This window comes from Chiloscyllium punctatum, chromosome 46, assembly GCF_047496795.1.
Source record: "Chiloscyllium punctatum isolate Juve2018m chromosome 46, sChiPun1.3, whole genome shotgun sequence".
Classification (NCBI taxonomy): Eukaryota; Metazoa; Chordata; class Chondrichthyes; order Orectolobiformes; family Hemiscylliidae; genus Chiloscyllium; species Chiloscyllium punctatum.
This window is the reverse complement of record NC_092784.1, coordinates 55402198-55425298: the sequence shown is the minus strand read 5'-3', so window position 1 is coordinate 55425298 and position 23101 is coordinate 55402198. Positions and strand designations below refer to the sequence as shown.

Sequence of the window (23101 nt, the reverse complement as noted above, 5' to 3'; positions counted from 1 at the left end):
GAAGTGATTCACTTTGGTAAGAGTAATAAAAAGATGGATTACTGGGCTAATGGTAGACTACTTGGTAGTGTGGAAGAGCAGAGGGATCTTGGTGTCCATGTACACAGATCTCTGAAAGTTGCCACCCAGGTAAATAGTGCAGTGAAGAAGGCATATGGCGTACTGGCTTTTATTGGTAGAGGAATTGAGTTCCGGAGTCCTGAGGTCATGCTGCAGTTGTATAAGACTCTGGTGCGGCCGCTTCTGGAATATTGTGTGCAGTTTTGGTCGCCATACTATAGGAAGGATGTGGAGGCACTGGAACGGGTGCAGAGGAAGTTTACCAGGATGTTGCCTGGTATGGTAGGAAGATCCTATGAGGAAAGGCTGAGGCACTTGGGGTTGTTTTCATTGGAGAAAAGAAGGTTTAGGGGTGATTTGATAGAGGTGTACAAGATGATTAGGGGGTTAGATAGGGTTGACAGTGAGAACCTTTTTCCGCGTATGGAGTCAGCTATTACAAGGGGGCATAGCTTTAAATTAAGGGGGGGTAGATATAGGACTGATGTTAGGGGTAGGTTCTTCACTCAGCGAGTCATAAGATCATGGAATGCCCTGCCAGTAGCAGTAGTGGACTCTCCCTCTTTATGGGTATTTAAGCGGGCATTGGATAGGTATATGGAGGATAGTGGGTTAGTGTAGGTTAGGTGGGCTTTGATCGGCGCAACATCGAGGGCCGAAGGGCCTGTACTGCGCTGTATTGTTCTATGTTCTATGTTCTATATAACTAACATCTGAACCTTGGAGGAGATCCACACGAATAACGTTGAGAATTATTCCATTTAAGTTTTGCTTAAAGCTGAGGGCAAATATTTTAATGGTCCTGTGACTCGTGTAGTCTATACTCGGGAGGAAAACTAATGGGGATGGCAACGCTTAGCGAAAGCTAAATAATGGCACAGCTCAGTATGTAATTCATGGGGGAAATTGTTTCACACTTCATATTCAAGGCTGCTAACTTACAACCTCCCCAGCAACCCCCCACGCCTACTGCAGAATTGAAGGTCAGGAGTATATTGGCACTGGTGCATTGTCAATAGTGACAGTGACAGGCTTGATTGAGCATTCTGATTAACTGGATGAGTAAAATGGACTCAAGGACAATCCTTACCTTTGGGAACCTTTCTTTGTAGACATGGTTCATCATCACTATTTCATTGTCATAGCAGGAAGGAGAGCGGCCAGGGCTGCAATGAATTGCATTAGAATTAGAATTAGATTTTATTGTTACGTATTTAAGTACAGGGGTACAGAAGTACAATGAAAAGTGAACAAAGTAGCCATTCCCGGCGCCATCTTAGATATAAAGGTACCTCGGTACAAAAATAGAAAAATAAAGAAATAAGTTAAAAAGTTCAACATTACAGTTCTTCACAGCATAAAGTAGAAAAATAAATAAATAAAGTTAAAAGTTAAACATCATAGTCTTTCTTAAGCCATAAGCTCCACGCTGGGCTTGTCCCATGAGGCTTTGTTTTCTCTTACACTGGGCACGTTTTCACCCACACTAGGCTAATGTCCACCCAGGCCTGCGATAGTTAGTCCATCAAACCCATGGATAAATGCCTCCTCTAACACTGACTTCAAATGGCTCTGCTTTTACTCTCCTGGTAGGCGTTACATTTTATTGTCTTGAGGGGTTAGTCATAAATAACTGCTTGAACTGACTAGTTTTTCAGTGAGTATTCAGATTCAGTGTAATCAATAGAAGGTCAAAAAGTGGTGGGTATCAACTCACAATGAGTGTTATTAGAACATAGATCAGTATTCTTAGTGTCTTTTGAGTGAGAGACAAGAAGTGCCATTTAAAGGAAATCTGTGCAAAAGCGAAATCTCTTCTGAAATTTCCTAAATTGGGGTGTTCACCATCTCAGTCCTCTAGCCCTATTAATCCACAGTTAGCAAAATGTGTGTTTCTAGGTTTACTGTCCCCATTGTGGGAGCACAGGGACATCTACATCACCACCGCCATATCCTAAGAAAACTAATTTTATTGAGAGACGGACCTTAATGTGGCTCAATGGGTAACACTCGCACCTCTGATTGGAGTATTAATGGTTCAAGGCCCTTTCAAAAGACCAGTGTTCAAGATCTAGAGACACTCTCCCGCACTGTAGAGAGGTGAAACCTCTTGGAGGAGTTAAAATATCTGAAAGAAGGAGTGTTCTCCCTGGTGCACTGGCTAATAACTATCCTTCAGTGAACATCACAAAAAAAATTATATTGTCATTTAAGTCCCATTTAAGGGATGTCTCATTGATATGAAAACTCGTTGATGGCTTCTGCAAGTAATAAGACATAAATAAAGTGCTTCGTTGGCCATAAAACACCACAGGATGCCATGAGAGGTACTATATAAATGCACCCTTTGTTTTCATTCTGCCACAGAATGTGGGTGGCACTACAGATCACAGGATTTACTGCCTATCTTGAATTGCCGTTAAAGAGCTGGTGGTGAGCTGCTATTTTGAATTACTGCAGTTCATCCTGTACAACCACAGATACAGGGCTGCTGGGAAAGGTGTTGCAGGATTTGTGTTTCATGACAAAGATTCATGATAGAGAAGGAATAGCAATGTAGTTCCAATTCAGGACACTAGGTGGCTTAGAAGGAATCTGCCTTTGCTGGATCTGAACCTCAGCAATGGGTAAAGCACTTCTCTTGCCAGGGTTTGACCTTGTCCAACAGAGCATCCTGATTGTCACCGTGATATTCTTCCTGCTTTACATTCCTGTTATTTTCCAGGGCGGGAGTTTATCATACAATCTGTTAATTAGTAGACAACACTATGGCATGATTTGGAGATGCCGGTGTTGGACTGGAGTGTACAAAGTTAAAAGTCACACAACACCAGGTTATAGTCCAACAGGTTTAATTGGAAGCACAGGTTTAATTGTGCTTCCAATTAAACCTGTTGGACGATAACCTGGTGTTGTGTGATTTTTAACTTTGAACACTATGGCACTAAGTGATACATACCACTCTCCGTGGTGCTGAAATGTTCATTCACACTGGGCAGATACTTGTTTGGCATGTGTGTGAATGTGTGTTGCCTGGAAAATGAATGCATTCCATTTGCAACTGCATCTTCTAGAAAGTAGGATAAAAGTGACTGAAACACATGTGGAATTCAAATAGCACAAAGGAGCATGAAGCAAGCAATGATTGAGCTCAATGGGTCTTCTATTTTTGGTCATTTACAAAAATGATTTGGATGCGAGCATAAGAGGTACAGTTAGTAAGTTTGTAGATGACATCAAAATTGGAGGTGTAGTGGTCAGTGAAGAGGGTTACCTCAGATTACAACAGGATCTTGACCAGATGGGCATACGAAAGGAAGGATTTGGGTTGGGTGCTGGCAGGTGGGACTAGATTGGGCTGGGATATCTGGTCAGCATGGACGGGTTGGACCGAAGGGTCTGTTTCCATGCTGTACATCTCTATGACTCTATCACACACAGGAGAAAGTGAGGACTACAAATGCTGGAGAGTCAGAGTCAAAAATCGTGGCACTGGAAAAGCACAGCAGGTCAGGCGGCATCCGAGGAGGAGGAGAGTTGATGTTTCAGGCACAAGCTCTTCACCAGGAATGTGGGGGGAATGTTGAGAGACAAATAGGTGGGGTGGTAGGGCTGGGGGGAAGGTAGCTTGGAAGGCGATAGGTAGATGCAAGTGGGGAGTGATGGTGATAGGTCAGAGTGGAGAGTAGAGCAGATAGATAGGAAGGAAGATGGACAGGTGGGACAATTCAAGAGGGCAGTTGGAGGGTTGGATCTGGGATGAGGTGGGGGGAGGGGAGATGAGGAAACTGGTGAAATCCACATTGACGCCATGGGGTTGGTGGGTCCTAAGGCGGGAGATGAGGTGTTCTTCCTCTAGGCATCAGGTGGTTAGGAGTTGGCAGTGGAGGAGGCCCAGAACTTGCATGCCCTTGGCAGAGTGGGAAGGGGGAATTGAAGTGGTCGGGCACAGGGCGGTTGGGTTGTTTTGTTGTGTCCCCCCCAGAGACAGGATGCCAATTTGTGCAATGTTTCAGAGAACATCTCTGGGCATTGTCGTAACGCCTCAAAGGCTCCTCCCCTTCCACCCTCCCCTCAACAGTCTTCATGACTTAGAAGGATAAGGGCAGCATATGCATGGGAAGACCACCACTTGCAACTTCCCCTTCAAGCCACATGCCATCCTGACTTGGAAATATATCACCGTGCCTTCAGCATCACTGGGTCAATATCCTGATTCTTCCTGCACCATGGGCAAATGTACACCACAAGGGACTGCAGCGGTTCCAGAAGGTAGCTCATCACCATCGTCTAAAGGACAATTGGCGGTGGACAACAAATGCTGGCTCACTCTGCAATGTTCATAATCAGAATACCCACAAGAATTAATGCAAAGAGCTTAATTATGGAGGAAAACAGAGTAATAGATTCTCACATGGAGGGAGAGTTTTGACTGCAGAGAATATTGGGTCAATTAGGCTGACTCCAATGCTGTAATCAGACATTAATCAGGCAAAGGATCATACCGTGCAACTTTGAAGAAAAGCAGGGGAGTTTTCTCTGCTGTTCTGTCAATGTTAATCCCTCAATCCCTAACTAGAAGTAGATTATCTGGCTCTTACTGCATTGCTGCTCATGGGAGCTTACTGTGTGCAAACTGCTTCCTCAATTACAGCAGCAACAACACTTTGACATGTACCTTGCTGGGTTTAAAGTACTTTGGCTGTGAAATGTAAGGCTATCTTCCCCTCATTTCATTTGTCAATGAACAAGGCTTGAGGGGGCAACTGAACCAATGCTGCCCACTTGTGGTCGAAACGGCCCACGATTCATTGCTGGAGATTCCAAAATGGTGGATCAGACTGTAAGTACTGACCTGAGACTCCGAGACCGTGGCCGCACTGCTGGAGAGCGTCGCCCGCCGTCATCATCAGTGATGCTCTCGGTACTGCCAAAGTGTTTGGACAGGAAGTGCAGTTCATCCACTGTGGGTTGGAAGGGCAACTGATGAAGCTTCTCCTGTGACGAGCATGATGACTGCAGTGTTTCAATGCAAACAACAAGACACAAATATGAGAGGAGATCCAGAAACCTAAAATGAGCAAAAAATGCTTTCCTTCCTCTCCCAAGGCATTGCTGACATAAAGCCTAAAGTATTCTCATTGTCCAACCATTAGGTTTAAGTCTGAACACTTACACTGGAGTTCAAGTTTCTTCACTCCAACTCCCACATCCAGGAGGGGGGGCAGAGGAAAAGGAGGAGACCATTCAGTGTCTTCATGCAATTAGACAATGTATGGGAGACATAGATAGGACAGACAGGAAGACATTTTACCCCTTGGTCAAGGGTTCAGTGATTAGAGGGCAGGATTACTGTAGTTAAGTATCGAAAATGTGGTGCTGGCAAACCATAGCAGGTCAGGCAGCATCCGAGGGGGCAGGAGAATCGACGTTTCAGGAAAGAGTCCTTCATCAGAATGTCCTCGGTTGCTGCCTGACCTGCTGTGCTTTTCCAGCACTATACTCTAGACTCTGATCTCCAGCATCTGCAGTCCTAACTTTCTCCTGAGAGTAGTTAAGTGTTTGTTTTTGACTGGCACAGACTCAGTGGGCTGACGGGCCTTTTCTCGGAGCTGTAGAGCTCTATGACCCTATGACTATGATTGTACCTCAAATCTGTAACACTTGCGAGCTCCAAATCTCCTTAAGATCCTTACCCAATACAAACCTAGCAACCCTACTCTTGAAAGCACTAACTGTCCACAGCTCCTTTGTGAGACAGGAGTTTCCAGATTTGCAATACCGTCTGTGGGAAGAAGTCTTTCCTGACTTCCCTCCTGAATAAGATGGCTCTTAATGTTATAGATTAGATTAGATTACATTACAGTGTGGAAACAGGCCCTTCGGCCCAACAAGTCCACACCGACCCGCCGAAGCGCAACCCACCCATACCCCTACATTTACCCCTTACCTAACACTACGGGCAATTTAGCGTGGCCAATTCACCTAACCTGCACATCTTTGGACTGTGGGAGGAAACCGGAGCACCCGGAGAAAACCCACACAGACACGGGGAGAATGTGCAAACTCCCATTCTATGTCCTCTCATTCTTAATTCCTCCAATACTTTCACTATTTCCATCCTATCGGGAACTTTTTAATATTTTAAACACCTTGAACAATTAGCCATCACTCTTATAAACCCAAGCATAGACAAGCTAGGTTTATGTAATCTGCCCTCAACAATCAACCCTCTGGAGCTCTGTTATCATTCAAAGTGTTAGATGGAGAGAAACTAGGAGTGAAGAGGTTTGGACTGTTTCAATATATAAATCATTTAAATTGGTGCACAAAGCTTTCAAAACAACTAGTGGATTGTTAGCTGTTATCTCAAGGAGGGGGAGCGGGCTGAAATACAAAGGGCAGGATGTCGTGCTTCAAGTGTGTACAGTTTTGGGTCAGATCCTATTTAGAATGCTATGTTAATATTGTTACCTCAGTCAGCCTTGGTGAAAGGGGAGCTCATATCTAACAGAAAGATATTGGCGGTTAGGCCACAAGAGTTTCATTTTTACAAAATAATTGGAAAGCAGTTGTGCGTTTTAGATGAATATCAGAAGATTAAAGCTTTTCTCTTTTCTTTCAAGACTTCCTTGCACCTGAAGTGTGATATTTACAATATGCTGCACAGTAATGTCTACTGTATACTCATACACAATTTAGTGAAACATATACATTCTTCTGATGTCATACCATAGACATCTTAAACTCCTGCTGGAAAATGGAACACCCAAGGCCAAACCAACAGTCATTACATTGTCCCTCGCCATTTCTGTAGCCTCTGTACTCCTTAATTCCAACCTCTGAGCATCCCTGAATTTCATTGCTCCACCTGTGGTGGCCATGTCTTTAACCTTCCGGGCCTTAAAGCTGGACTTCCCTCCCTAAACCCTTCCACCACTCTCTCCTCTTTTAAAACTCTGCTTCAAACTGACCTTTTTGACCAATCTTTGGTCATACATCCCTAATATCTCATGTGACTCAGTCAATCTGCTTTGGTAATACTCCTATGAAATGCCTTCAGATGTTTTACTAGGGAGGTGATGGCCGGATGGTATAATTACTGGACCTATTAATAAAGAAACCTAGGTACCATTTTGGGGAAATGGGTTTAAATGGTAATTGGCAAAACTTGAATTCACTAAAAATCTGGAATTAAGAATCCAGTGGTGACCTTGAAATGATTGTTGGTAAAGCCCATTTGGTTTACAATTGTCGTTCTGAGGAAATGGCATCCTTACCTGGTCTGGCCTTTATGTAACTCCACAACCATAAGCAATGCGGCTGACTCTTATATGCCCTCTGGACAATTAGGGATGGACAATAAACTCTGGCCTAACCAACGACACCCACATCACGTGAATGAATTTAAAAGAAGTCAAAGGTGTTATATAAATCCAAGTGGCTATTATTGAGTGAAAGTGCCAAGTTACAATGGCTCAGCAATAGAGTACATCATAGCAATGACATGAACCACAGCTGGCTCTTATGCATGTACTAAAGGTCAGAGTGAGAGAGGTATCACATACAGACACAGTGGAGCTGGGAGTGTTGGTCCCATATCCCGAGGATGGCAATGAGGCGAGGGACCATCGACGTCCATCTGCCCTGGAAAAGCAATAGGAGGCATTATACAGAACAACATCCATGGTCACTTTTCAGTCTTAAAGCAGTAACATCCTACAACCCTTATTAGCATGTTGATTATATTGGCAGTTCTTCGATTGCCTGCTGACAGTCTGGCCAAATATGTATTTTTACAGGGATCAATAAACTTCAAAGCAGAATTGTTCACTTAATGGGGCTTGCAGGCAAACAGTGTAATGTTTCATTCTGAACTCTAGTGGCTCCATACCTCAAACAGTGCAGCATTGGCTTCAATTACAAGCAAACTGAAGAAGGTGGCAAGGAGGCAGAATGAGCAGAATTAGGCTATTCAGCCCATCAAGTTTGTTCCGCCATTCAATCATGGCTGATACCTCAAACTTTTAATCTCTGCTGAGCACAAATAAAAACTTCAATCCCCAACCTTGTTTTTGAAGGTTTCAGAAGCAACAAATGAGAATTTCCATCTCGGAATGAAAACTAAAATAATGGGAGGAGAATTCAGGCTTGCACTTTAACCTGGCGTGTGACCTCCCTGAACACATGGTACTTTCTATTCTTCCTTTAAATTACAGACCATTAGCCCTTTCATTATTTCTTTGTCTCTTATAACTCCATTTGCAGAGTTTTCAAATATTAATGCATTAAATTGTGCTAATTTATTCTGCTGATGTCACTAGAGAGACAGAGTCGCAACCTTTCTAAATGAGAGAAGGAAATTACATCAATGTTTCACTTTTCACTCTGTCTGAAAGGGACTCAATTTCAGCATTTAAAACAGCAATGTCTCAAAACACACACTCACACACACAGAGTCATGCAATCATCACACACACCGTCACGCGCACACACACACACACTCACATGCACAATCAGTACTGAGGGATAAAAATTCCTTCAGTCAATGTCTGCAGTGTGTTAGTGAAAGATTTGATTTCTCCTCGTTCATTTCAGAATGGAAGACCTTTCTGGAGTCCGATTTTGTGATGTTTCTCAAAATAGTCAATTCTTGACATTACACAATTGCTGCAAGAGGAATTCTTGCCCCTGTTTGAGTGGGGGACCCACATCCCCAAACGTCAGGAAGAAACCAAAGCAGCAACACAATTCCAGCCAGTGCCAAAATATAGCACAGAGTCCAGTGAATTTCTGCAGTGCATTTTTGTAAATGGTACACACTGCTGCTACTGAGTGCCGGTGGTGAAGGGGACAAATGGTTGTGGATGGGGGCACCAATCAATCTGTTTGCTTTGTCCTGGATGGTGCTAAGCTTCTTGAGTGTTGTTGGAGCTGCACCGTACCAGACAAATAAAAAGTATTCCATCATCATTCCTGATTTGTGCCTTCTAGGTCGTGTGCAGGCTTTGAGGAGACAGGAGGTGGGTTACTTGGGAGAAATCCTAGTCTCTGACTTGCTCTTGTAGTCACTGTAGTCCAGTTGAGGTTCTGATGAACAGTGCTAATAGCGATGGTAATGCCATTAAATGTCAAGGGGTGATGGTTAGATTCATTTTTGTTGGAGACGGTCATTGCCTGGCATTTCTGTGGCACGATTGTTACTTGCCACTTGTCAACCCAGACCTAGATACTATCGGGTCTTGTTACATTTTCACATGGACTGCTTCTGTATCTGACAGGTCATAAATGATGCTGAACATTGTGCAATCATCAGTGAACATTTCCACTTCTGATCTTATAATGGAGGGAAGATCATTGATGAAGCGGCTGAAGGTATTTGGGCCTAGGACTCTGAGGAACTCTAGCAGAAATGTCCTGGAGCTGACATGATTGGCCTCCAAAAACTACAACCATCCCTGGAATCAAGGGCTCCAGGACAAAATTCCACTCCTACACATATTCCTAATCAGATGCAGGCAGTCACCTGTTTCAGGCAGTATCACCCATAATGTTCCAAAGGAAAGGCCTGAGATTGCTGAGAGAGCCAGGCTGTGGGTGAGTGAATGTGGGACGTGAGTTATGGGAGAGGAGTAAGGGGGCCCAGAGAAGTGACAGAGATTGTGGACTCGACCTCACTTCCTGGTGTCATGTCTTCGAACAGACATTGAGTGCACATGCACACATACATACAAGCATGTGAGTGTGCACACACACACACACACACGTATGCGCACAAACACTTATGAACCCACACAGCTCACACATAAACACACACAAGTTCATGCATACATGTAGGCACACATACACAGACACACGTGCACATACAAGCCTGAGATGATTATCCTGTCCATCACCTACATGCATTAATTAATTACTCATCCACAGGGGGTGGGCCTCAATTGGTAGGTTGGGCATGAAGAGCATCCAGTCATCTTTCCACCCCAGGCTTAATCAGCTCAGAGGCAGGAAGAGAGCAGGATCCACTCCAGCACCCTCCAACTAGTTCACATGTGGCTAGCTTCCAAATTTGCAATGGGGGAGGGCCTTAAAATCCATCCATGATGCCAAGTCTCAAATTTTGAAGAGTAAATTGTACATCAATTTTGCTTTTGATTTGTGGTCCTAAAGCGCTTGCTGAGTGCAGTGGAAATTCCATCACAACCTAGCCTGATCTTGCCCGCTATCCCCTCAACATCACTTCCAATATCCGCCGTGGTTCAGTGAGCAGCCCTGATGCTATGGTTCAGATCTCACAACATTGAGCCCAATGCAGTACTGAAGGAGGGCTACACTATCAGACATTCAGATGAGACAATAATGTTCTACCTTCTCAAATAAAGCTCCAATCTTTGAAACTTCGAATAAGTTTTCTCCCCTGCCTTTGGTGTCCTAGCCAATGTTTGCAACTCATACAAAACAGACATTATCTTGAAATAATTTAATTTCTGACTATGGGAGATTGCTGTGAGTAAATTGACTGACATGTTTAAACATTCCATCCATGACTAATATTGCAAATATATATTATTGGTTGGAAGATGCTTTCTGACATTTTGAAAGTAATTCTTTCCTTATTTGTACAGGGTCATTGAGTTGCCAATTCATCAATCTTAAAAGCATAACACATCAAAAGTTAGCATGCATCACACACACACACACACACACATGCGCGCACACACACACACACACACACACACACACACACAATAAAGGGAAGCCTGGTCACACAACACCATCGACTGAGAGGACCAATGGACCACATTTCACAAGGCTGCCACCTTCAGCCAGTTCACAGAGCTGAGCACAGCATCAGAGCTAACACAGCCACAACACAGACTGGAGTTACCTGTCAGTGCGATGACCGTGGCTGCAAGGAAAGAAACAGGTTAAGCCATTGAGAAACAAGAGTGGAGAAAGGTACAGAGCAAAAACATTGATGACCCTGTCATGTGCTTGCTGCCTCTGCTAAAAGAACGTATAGAACTATTTTTAGATATAGTCCTGGAATTCTTCTGGGTGTCTTGGGTTAATGTCTATTCTTCAGCCAAAAGGTAAAACCAGGTGAAACTGGTCGTTTGTTTCACAGCTGCTCGTGGGAGCTTGCTGTGTACAAATTAGCTGCCACCCTTCCTACGTTACAACAGTGACTAGCCTTAAAACAATATTTTATTGGCTGCAGAGCCCTTTGGGACACTCTGTGAAATCCTGTTGTAAAACACAAGGCTATCTTTTCTATGGAGCATTTGAGGGTTGTGTATTAAACATAGCTCAATGATTATAGCCTACAGTTCAGCCTCACTTACACTGTACTCATCTAGACCACTCTGACAGTCACGCATAAACACACAATTCTATCACCAATTTGCACTTACTCTCTCCCAACATATCATACAAAGATACACACAAGAAACATACATACACTAATAACACACACACTCACATGACAAACACACACTCACTGATGGTGCACACATTCATGCATGCACACATACTGATGACATATATGCACGTTAGACACACTCACGTGACATGCACATATGCTGATGTACACATGCATGCACACACATACTGATGACATATGCATCATAAACACACTATCACATGGCATACACACTGACAACACATATACATGACACACAACATGCACACATAAAACATACAAAGATGGTGCACACATTGATGACATACAAACATTGATGGCACACATTACTCAACACATACGCCCACGATACGTGACAAATACACACATACACAATGCACACTCACATAACACACAGAGTTTGCAAGTACAGATATAGCTACTGTCCACTGATAACAATCAGTTAACTGTCAAGGTTTGGAAGTTTAATTATCTCCTTGAGACCAACTGTCCTATATGTAAATTCTCTGAGCACTCTCAAACATGACTCAATGTTCCATATTTTATTAATTCTGTCATGTTACATCCCTGCAAAAAGACAGTTTGCCAGTAAAGCCTCTTGAGTACCACAGTACAACATCAGTATCCATGTGCAGTCGTCAATTTGCATTCATATTAATTTATTCCACAAAATTATTGAGGGGTAGGATTTGACCTTTTCTTTTTGCTTTCAGTGAATGTTAAGATCCTTTGCCCAAATGCAGTCAAGGACACACAATCAAGAACAAATTCCCAGACCAATCCTGGAATTAGAGTTTGGGATTCTGAGTTGTTTCCTCCCCTGGTTTTCCACAAATTGCCATATCAACTTTCTCAAACTGTGCTGCTTAATCATAACGATAGGACCAATGCCCATGTCTCAGAGAGACAATTGAAAATTGTCACCCCACCCACACCCCACACCCCACCACCACCACCACCACCACTAGCAGCAGCGCAGTAAAATCTGCCCTCACCTTCGAGAGGTCACAAATGAGAAGTGTGCGGGTGCGTTAGGAGAGAAGTTCCGTGGACTGTCCAAGGGACTGCTGCCTGAACGAAAGGAACACAGTAAGGTAAGTTCAATTATCAAAATTATTTACATTCAAATCATTAACAGGAAGACTGTCTAAACATTGGAGCTGAAACCAGAAACACCAGATGTTAAATGGATACAATGCCGTCAAATGTAGTGATGGGCCCGATGCCAGGGAAGTCCAGACACAAACTGAATTGTGTATATCAATTGTTAAAGTGTCTGCCTATTTAAATAGAGTGGAGGGTGTGAAGGGTTATCATGAGCTACTGCTGACTGATAGTAAGGTGTTTATTGACAGCTCTCATCACCTATATAATAGGCATAATGTCATTATGGCAGAGAAGAGAACTGTTTGAGCCTCACTTCTTTGCTCCCCTTACCCTGCAATCACAGAAAATGTAACATATGCCCATTCACCTCCTCCCTCCACAGTGTCTAAGGCTCCAAACACATCTTCTAGGTAAGGCAGCATTTTACTTCACATCTTTTGCGGGACTCTGTGCTCTACATTCTGCTCCCCAGGACGCACACCGAGACAAACATCGACTGCGCCTGGAGAACCATCAACTTGGTGAAAGACGCTCTTTGCTCTGCCTGAAACTTGCTGGTCTTCCAGTTGAAACAGTTGACTCCGACTGGGTGTTGCAGACTTACACATTCCAAGGATTTCTTGGTGAGGGACAAATTAAAGCTTGGGGCAATTGCCACCAAGGTCTTTCTGCCAAGGTATAACGGGGCTCCATTCAGCTATCAGACCGTCCCAATGCCTATATGTTAATTATAAGTATAGAGAAAGCCAAACCACAATGTTTGTTTTCCTCTCTGTAAGTAAAGACGGTATAGATCTGAATGGTTTCATTAACTGTGTATGTACGTAAATATTTCCTTCCATGAATAAAATATAATTTTCAATAAAAGATATCTTTCAATTTAGTCTATTGTATTCAATGCTCAACTAGGAATTAGTGAGGACGGCAGATGCTGGAGAAGTCGATAAAGTGTGGTGCTGGGAAAAGCACAGCAGGTCAGGCAGCATCTGAGGAGCAAGAGAGGTCTCACTTCAGGCTTGACCCTTCATCAGGACTCTCCTCAGATGCTGCCTGATCTGCTGTGCTCTTTCCAGCACCACACTTTACCAACGCTGTACTCAATGCTCACAATGCGGTCAGTCTCCTTTATATTGGAGACCAAACACAGATTTGGTGACCGTTACCCTGGGACTGACTCTGACCTTCCAGTTGCTTACCATTTCAATCAACCTCCTTGCTCTCATGCTAAAGCTTCTGTCCTGGACCAACAACAGTGTTCCAATGAAGCACAATACAAGCACAAGAACCAACTCTTCATTTTCCACTCTGGCACTTTGCAGCTTCTAGGTCCCAATATTGAATTCCATAAATTCAGAAAATGACTGCATGATGACTGTTCTCTATTTCTCTCACATCACCTCTCTCTCACCACCCCCACGTTCCCCACCCCCTCTAACCCACGGCCTTAGTCTTACATGTATAATAAATCAAAGAACTGCAATTGGGTGGACTTGCCATGCTGAACTGCCCATGGTGGGCAACGATGTCTACATTAGGTGGATTGGCCATGGAATGTGCAGGAATGTCTAGGTTAGGTTGATTGGCCCATGGGATGTACAGGGTTACAGGGATAGGGTGGGTGGGATGGAACGCTCTTCGAGGGGTCAGAGGTGGACCTGATGGGCCAATCATTTATCTTCCACACTATAAGGATTCTATGATCCTGAAGATGTTAAAAATAAAAAGTGCTGAAGATACTTAGTTGGTGTGGCAGCATCTCTGGAGGCAGAAACAGGATTAACCTTTCAAGTCCAGTGACATTCTGAAGGAGGGTGACTGGACTCAAACCATTAACCTGCTTTCTCTCCACAGATGTTGCCAGACATGCTGAGTTCTTCCACTATTCTCTGCTTTCATTTCAGATTTCCAGCACCCTCAGTATTTCGCTTTTACACATATGCTATTTGACACATCTAGTCCCTGGGATTCCATCAAGAGGCTCACTGCCTTTTACAGGGACTGGGAGAAAATAAACAGAATCTAGATAGAGATAACTGAATTAATCTTAAAGTCACAGTAACTCACGGGCACCTGGCTCTGCCCAGTACACATTTTGTACGTCCCTCTGCACTCACTCCCATAGACAAGACCAGATTTCCTGGCACACCCAAAATAAAACAGTGTAAATGAATAAAATTAAAGTATAAGCAGGGAGCTCACGTCAAGGTCAATGTGCAAATGCAGCAGCCTAATTAGCAGCAGAAAGTGCCAGACACCTGCAAGCACCAAAAGAGGATGGGTTTAATAAGTAGATTACAAATTTCCCATCCCAAACACTTTCTTCTCATTATGGTGCATGTGATTAGAGCTATGTTCGTTGTGATGAATCACTTGGCAGCAATCAGCTGCCACACTTGTAGGGAAGATTTAAAGCAGAGATTTTATTTTATTTCAAAAACTCTTTAATTGTGGAGAATAAGTTATATCTCTTTGCTTCTGGTAGTGGTTTTGAACAGACAAAACTTTAGCATATTGTTCATTCTGTGCAGGGCCGGGTGGAGTGTGATGATTCTATTTTCACTCCTCAAACATTTAACCACATATCTAGTCTAGATAGTAAGTTAGCAGTAATGTCACTGGACTGGTAATGCAGAGGCCCAAGGTAACGGTCTGGGGATTTAGCTTCACCCACCATCATGAGAGCAAGTAGAACGCTAATTAATCAATACGCCTGGAATTCAGTTTCAGTGATGGTGACCATGACAACTACAACTGAATGCTGTAAAAACCTAATTTCTTCACTTTTAAAAATTAGTGAGGACCATCCTTACCTAGTCTGACCTACATGTGACTCAAAGCCCACACCAACATGGTTAACTCTTAACTGCTCTCTAAAGTGACCTAACAATTGTGATAAATATTTATGTTATGCATTATTACCATTTGGGATTTAGATTTTATTTTAAATAGAGGCAGATGTGTACTTTCAGTTCTGTTAAGGTATTTGTTTTAGAGAGGTCAGAAGGTAATTTCGAACAGTGAACGGGAGACATCATTTCCAGAAAGTCATGTGATTCTGCCAACTGCCTGGGAGAACACCTGGGGTGTTGATGGATGAATATACTGCTGAGTAATGGCAGACAGAAAGAAAATAGATCAGAGTCTCGAATCAGGGGCTAGGTTTTGATCTCACTTTGAAAGAATGAGGATTCAGTTCAGACGGAAGAATTGTTTCCTCCCAGCAGGGGAATCTCATTCGCAGTTCAGGGAGCTGGTCAACCTACTAGGATTGGGTTAAGTCTGTGAAGCTTCAAGCCGGAGACTTTTTACAGAAGCTGTCAGGACTGAAAGGAAGTTTCTGCCATCATAATATCACAAAAGTTTAACGCCAGCATGTGTGGAAATACATTGTAAAACTGTCTCCACGATCCAAGAAGGCGACCTGAAAAAAATGTCAGCAAAGAAGGAAATTAAAGGATTGGAACAGGAGTGACATTTCTCTGGGATTGAATATCTGTAAAAGGATAGTTTTGGTAAACAGATTGAAACTTTGCTTTGCTGTTAGCATTATGATCTTTATAAACTGTTATATGTGCAGTTTTGTTTTTTATATGATAAACTTGTGTTATTTTGTTAAAGACCACATGCAGCCTCATGTATATATGTTCAATACCTTTCCACTACAATAACCAACTGAAAACAAATTAAACTTAAAACTACCTTCTGACTCTGACTTAACCATTAGCTAGCATAGGCAATCAGAAATGGGCAACACATATTCAGGAGTGGGGGGGGAAGGTGGGGGTTAAGGTTGAGGTTAAGGTTAAGGTTGGGTTGGGGTCAGGGTGGTGTTTGCAATAGATATCATCCAGCGTTAAGATTCGGGAGCACAGGATCAGGACCCTGTGCTGGAAATTAGGCTCTTGTGAACCTGCAACAAAAGCAAGCTAAGGGTTCTCTCTGATATCAGGTGAATAGTTTCACAGCCCAGGTTAGCACATGAAGAATGGGTTATGGTCTTACTTAACCATAAACCATATGGTTGCTAACTTCAGGAATCAAGATGGAAAACTGCAGGAAATTAAGTGAACTGCTTACATCTCCTGCCATCATTGACATGGGTTCCAGGTTGGGACTGAAATGCTGCAAGCAGAGGACACGGATTTAAAGTAATTGAGAAAAGAATCAGGCAACTGTACCCAATTCTGAATGCCAACTTTGTGAAAACTGCCATGACTCTCTTGTGGTGCAGTGATAGTGACCCTACCCATTAGCAGGGAGGCCTGAGTTCCAGTTCCACCTGTTTCATAAGTGTGTAATAACATCTGGAAGGCTGACTAGAAACATGAGTTGTGAAAACTTGCCGCCATTTTAGTGGGGACTGCGGAGCAGGAAGGACTTAAAAAGGGAATCCCAACAGAGCATGAAGACTGAAAGGACAGCAGATACTGTTAATCAGAAACCAAAACAGAAACTGCTGGAAAACCTCAGCAAGTCTGGCAGCATCTGTGGGGAGAAATCAGGGTTAACGTTTCAGGTCCAGTGACCCTTCCACAGGACTGATAGTAGCATGTCAATTAGATTCATTCATGAGCTATTCAAAGGCAATTATCCCTGAGACACCAAGAATTTAATCATGGCTCAGGGCAGGAGGCAGTGGGGTAATTGTAATGTCACTACACTAATAATCCACGTGCTGAAGCTAATATTCTGGGGTTGTGGGTTCAAATCCTGCTATGACAGGTGGTGAAATTTGAATTGATAACAATCCAGTTGTTCAGGGATTTAACAGCACTCACACAGGTCTCACTCCTCCCCCTCACTCTCAAAGGCTGCCTGTCAAATTTTGTCTGTGGGGCGCCTTGTTGACAGACATGCAATGCCCAAATGAGAGCCCCCGAGCCTGGAAGGTGGACATATTGAGTGGAGTTGGTTTCAGGTGGGCGGGCACAGGGTGGAGGGATGAAAGCTACCTCACCACCACCACCACCACCCTCATATCCTTCACCCTCTCCTCACTTTGTTGGCGTCCCTCTCCCCCAGTGGATCCCACGGCCCAGCATCAATCCATGGTGGAGACCTGCATTACCTGCAGCAACCACTTCTTCCGGTGGCACTGCTGACAATGGAGAATTATCAGTCTGCAATTGGTCAGCAGCTCTTGGGGGAGGGATACCTGCACTGTGGGGACCTTGATCATGTTGGAAGCCAATTCATTGCCTGATTGCAGTTGGATTTCATTGGTACAAAAAGGTGGGACTTCCACCGATTCGTCAACTAATGCCAGTTTTTAATGCCTTCTGATGTTTCTTTGCCTGACTTTGCCCCCTCCTTATTTTGGAAATTAACCTTTAATTCCTGGAGACTTCAGAGCCAATCCTCGATGGATGTAAACCCAAATTCCATGAAGAGTTTAAGGACTATCCCACAGTTGCAGGTTTAAATTTCTCACCTCCATTTGTATTCCTCCCTGCCCCCACTCAATCCCCTGTGCCTACCCCATCTGTGTCTGAGCAGCGAGGAATTGATGTCTTACCTAGATGGCCCGGGAGTGGCGAATGAGGTCGTGGGAGAGTTGGCGACGTGCTGGTCAGAATCAAGCTTTTCCTGTTGCTGGTTCGACAACTGTAATACAAAATCAGAACAAAAGGAACTGTTACCACGTGTGCACATTTGTGGATCAGATGACTAAAAAGAATCATAGAATCATAGAGATGCACAGCACAGAAACAGACCCTTTGGTCCAACTCGTCCATGCTGACCAGAATTCCTAAATTGATCAACTGCCATTTGTTAGCATCCCTCTGAACCTTTCCTAGGGTTGGGCCAATCAACCTCTGAGCCTACCCCTGACTGAGCTGCACCCATATCCGTCCCTCTCTAAGGAAGAGCTTGAAGAAGGGTCACTGGACTCAAAAACATGAACTCTGCTTCTCTCTCCACAGACACTGCCTGACCTGCTGAGTTTCTCCAGCATTCTCTTTGCTTGTTTCAGATTTCCAACATCCACAGTGTTTTGCTTTTATCCTTCCATCTCTGTCTCGTACCACAGACCATTGGCAACTAAAAGACCATTGGCAACTGTGGACTTCCACCTCATTGGTGCATGAATATGACTGGCAAACCAATGCATTTCCATTGACTGCTGGGGATAGTTGACCCGGAAATTGTCTCAACCCTATTGCTTGCTACTAATCAGAGAAACATAGAAATTGGAACTGGAGTAGGCCAATCAGCCCTTTGAGTTGCTCCACCATTTAATATGATCATGGCTGATCATCCAACTGAGTATCTTGTTCTGGCTTTCTCCCCATAACCTTTGATCCCCTAAGCTTGATGCACTATATCTAACTCCTTCCTGAAAACAAACTCCACCAGCAGCTGCAATGGGATTTAAATCCTGTATCCCTGGATTACTAGGCCGGTGATGGTAGCATGATGCCATTTCCCACTTAGCCTATACCACCAGATCTGTTGGAAGGAGGTACAGACTAATAATCAATCTACTTGAACATTTTACAAACCCATGTTCTGTTTGCCAACAAGTCCAGAGGTGAGATTTGAACTGAGAGAAGGGATGCTACCCACTGCTTTGCAAGACCTCCACCCTACCTTTACTGCCTCATTACCCATACCAAGCAAAAATTCTGTCAATGCCAGACTCCAGCAGAGAACTCTGGCCATGGAGGTATCAAGCTTTGGATCAGAAGTTCAAACTCTCGTCTCAGGATTAGGCAGTTGTGGATTCAAGTCCCACACTGAGAACTAAACATTAAAATCAAGCTAGTACTCCAGTACAGAACTCACTGCACTGGTGGAGATGCAGTTGTACAGACTGGAAGTTAAAGTGATGCCTCATCTATCTCCTCATATGCTGATGAAAGATCTTCCAGCACTGTTGTGAAAGGCAGGGAGGTTATCCTGATGTCCTGGCTAACAGTTATCCATTGGTCATCATCACTAAAACAGCTGTTGTCATCTATCTGCTTACTGTGGGAGCTGGTTGTGGCATTTCCTACATTAACAAACATTCAGTGCTGTGAAAGCACTCTGTTGTAACGGGAAGGTAAAGTCACCATAGCCCCAGATGACAATAGAACCACTCTCCTATTAGAGACAGAGAGAGAGATAACTAGTGATGGTTTAATCAGAGGGTCAGCAGAGGGGAGATGCTGAGAGGGAGAGACCTTGATGGTCATCCCAGCCAGTGCAGGAATTAAACTACCACCAATGTTGGCATTACTCTGTACTGCAGACCAGGTGTCCAGCCAGCGAAACTAGCTTCACTATAAAGCACTTGGAAGATTGTAAAACATGCTGCATAAGTTCAAGTCTTTCTTTCTTGCCTCTTGCCCGAAGAGACATTTTAGATTGCAGAAATACACTGCACGGGAAGATGTGGGCGTAAGACCTGTCACTGGGTTGAGGCTGCTCGGGATAAGGTAAATCCAGTCTCCTGTGTAAACACTGGAACTCTTTCTCTCTCTCTCTGTCTGATACAGGGGTGCTCGCTGATTCACTGTCGCATCATGCTCCCAAAATAGGAACAAAAGACCCAGTAATTACAAAGGCTTCTTCGGCCAGACAAAGGTCTTAATCACATATCACTAAACGATAAGCCTTTCTCCTAACTTCAGAGTGTAACATCCACCCTTAGTGTTGTTCAGTTAATTAGAATCTCAGAGAACGGTTCCAAGCACCTTAGAGAGACTGAAGATCATTCACCAGAACAAACAACCCTCCCGAAAACACAGCAAATAATAACCTCTGTCACTCTCTTTCTTCAAGGAGACAAATTAATATCTAGCGGATAATGATTATCACAGCATTGTGTCATGAACACCTTTGAGCTGGAAGGGTTTATTGAAGAGAATTAACTCGAAAAGCAGCTCATTAAGTATCAGCTGCAAACCTCCGTCATGCCTGCCTGTCACTCACAAGCCCACCAATCCTTTACAGTCTTTAGGAAGGAGTATCGCTTTTATTTGTTCAGTCACAGTTCCCTTTAGCAGTCATTGATATTGTGTTACACGGAGGAGGCTTTGCTTAGAACAAAAGCCCCGATTAGACCACACCTCGAGTTGCTGTGACCTCCACACCTACAGAAAGATTTGTATAGCCTTGCAGGGCAAATTTATTGGATGAAGCCTGGGCTCCAGGGATTAAGTTATGAGGAGGAATTACACAAACTGGAATTATATTCCCTGAAACAAACACAAAGAACTCTGGAGAAACTCAGCAGGTCTGGCAGCATTTATGAAGAGAAAAACAGTTACCATTTTGAGTCTGGAATGACTCTTCTTTGGAACTGTAAAAGAACCATACTTGACTCAACACGTTAACTCAGTTTCTCTCTCCACAGAGGCTGACAGACTTGCTGAGTTTCCCCAGCAATTTTAATTTATGTTTTCAGTATCCGCAGTATTTTGCTACTTTATTCCCTGTAATTTAGAAGATGCTAATACTCACTATTTAACTAGGGTGGGGAACTTGCACCCCACAGCCCATTACCCCAAAACAATTTCAATACTCATTTTGACCTCTGTATAAAAAAGGTCTAGTGGTTTTATCACTGGACTGTTAATTCAGAGACCCAGATAACATTCTGGGGAACCAAGTTCAAATCCTGCCAGGGCAGACGGTGGGATTTGAATTCAGTAAATATCCAGAATTAAGGATCTAATGATGACCATGAATCCCAATGCTGATTGTCGGAAAAACGCATCTGGTTCACTAATGATGTTTAGGGAAGGAAGCTGCCATCCTTAGCTGGTCTGGCCTATATGTGACTCCAGACGCACAGCAATGTGATTGACTCTTAACTGCCCTGTTGGCAATTAAGCATTGTTATGGACCAGGCCAGACCCCCTCAAAACATTTCAAGACAGTAGCCCAGACCCTAATTCTGTGAGTTGTTTTAAGGAGGTGTAACACGAATATCCCAGGAATGATGCAGTTGGTCAAACCATTTAGTTTTCAACAAAACGCAATTTATTTACAAGATTACTGAATGAAACACAATCAAAAGAGAACAGAATACTATATGATTTAAACCATCCGAAAACCCAACAAATTATACCAACTTAACGTTGCTGTTCCCAATACTTGCAACAATCCCCATTAACACCCCTTGGCACAAAAGATAAAACCAAACCCAGGGTCTTAGAGGAGAGATGTCAGAGAGAGAGAGGATCAGCATCAATCTGCTTCTTTGGGTCCAGCAGCTTCACAACTGTCTGCCTGCTCTCTGTGAATAGCCAGACCAAACCAGAGCAAAGCTGAGCTGGGAGAACTGACCACTCCCCTTTCATTGTATAAGTGTTTTTTTTACTTAATAGCCTTTTGCCTAAGGCAATATATGTTAGCTATCATCAAATTGGTCCCAAAACCCTTCAAATGTGGACTTTTTGGAGTCTGTGTCTTTTACAACGTCTCTGAAAAAAAAAGCCAAGGACAACATAACCCTGTTAAAGGAGCAGCACCATCACAGGATGGGCAATAAATGCTGCCTAGCCAGTGATGTCCTCATCCCGTGAATAAATTAAAAATAACACTATTAATGTAACCTGTAGGGAAGTAATTTAACCAGTCTTCTACTCAAAGCACTGCATCTCACACAACCAAAGCTAGAATTCTGATATTATGTTCAGACCTTTGGTTTAAGCCCTGACCTATAACCGAACTATTCCATTGGATTCCCACTAACCAACCGAGCTGGACCCTGTCTCCAGTATGAGAATCATATACTCCCAAAAAAAGTAAACATGACAGGCTAAACAATAATTCAAGATTGTTGACACAAATATAAAACACTAAAGGGGTGAATAAATAAAGTTCTCAGTAGCCCATTTGATCTCATTCCTTCCGACCACCAGTCCACCACTTTTATATAATATAACATTTATTTCTGAAGTAAATATAGTACAGTGTAAATTGTTAAATAAAGTGATTACAATGTTTCTGTAATGTAAAGGCTCTATATAAATGTAAGCTGTAATTAGACTGAATGACAATTTGCCCTGGCTGTAGTGATTGGAATAAGGTCAGCCAGTAGCATCCCAGATAAAATAACTGGGACTGTTAATCTGGCCCAATCAGGGAGTCCGGGCTGACCTAAAAAGGATGAGTGTCAGACATACTGACATCCTAGTGCTTGACTCTGTGTGAAGCAGAGCCACAGTCAAGAACTGTTTGTGCGTAAATACAGTCTGACTTGGTGATGGGATACTGGCCTTTGTGGAGTTATTTCCATGGCATTTTTAAAAATTCCTTCACTTGCTGGCTCAGGCAGCATTTATGTATTTATATAATAATGCAACACAAAAGGAGGCCATTCAGTCTGTTGTGCTTGTGCGAGCACTTTGGCAGAACTATTCAACTAGTCCCACTCCCTTGGTCCTGCATCTCAGGACCACACTGCATTTCTTATCCTGTTGGAGGATCAAGAATGTTTTACTTTATTCCCAATTACTCTTTCAGTTTAGTAACTGCTTTCTCATAAGCATGAGTTATGCACGATATAAGGAACTCGCA

At 43.3% G+C, this 23101-nt stretch overlaps 1 protein-coding gene across 8 annotated transcripts in view; it reads right to left on the bottom strand.

Moving 5' to 3' along the window:
* The window catches only part of LOC140468119 (microtubule-associated serine/threonine-protein kinase 1-like), a 156982-nt gene that overhangs the window by 60062 nt on the left and 73819 nt on the right, over positions 1-23101 (bottom strand). For 5 of the 8 annotated variants that reach the window (XM_072564305.1, XM_072564304.1, XM_072564301.1 and 2 more), the window contains 6 exons: positions 18105-18193; positions 12478-12553; positions 10949-10969; positions 7629-7707; positions 4916-5076; positions 1151-1226 (listed from right to left, as the gene is read on the bottom strand). In XM_072564305.1, the coding sequence (XP_072420406.1) occupies positions 1151-1226; positions 4916-5076; positions 7629-7707; positions 10949-10969; positions 12478-12553; positions 18105-18193 (502 nt within the window). The remainder of the gene's footprint in view (positions 1-1150; positions 1227-4915; positions 5077-7628; positions 7708-10948; positions 10970-12477; positions 12554-18104; positions 18194-23101) is intronic. The other 3 variants (XM_072564308.1, XM_072564306.1, XM_072564307.1) reach the window with 1 other exon arrangement.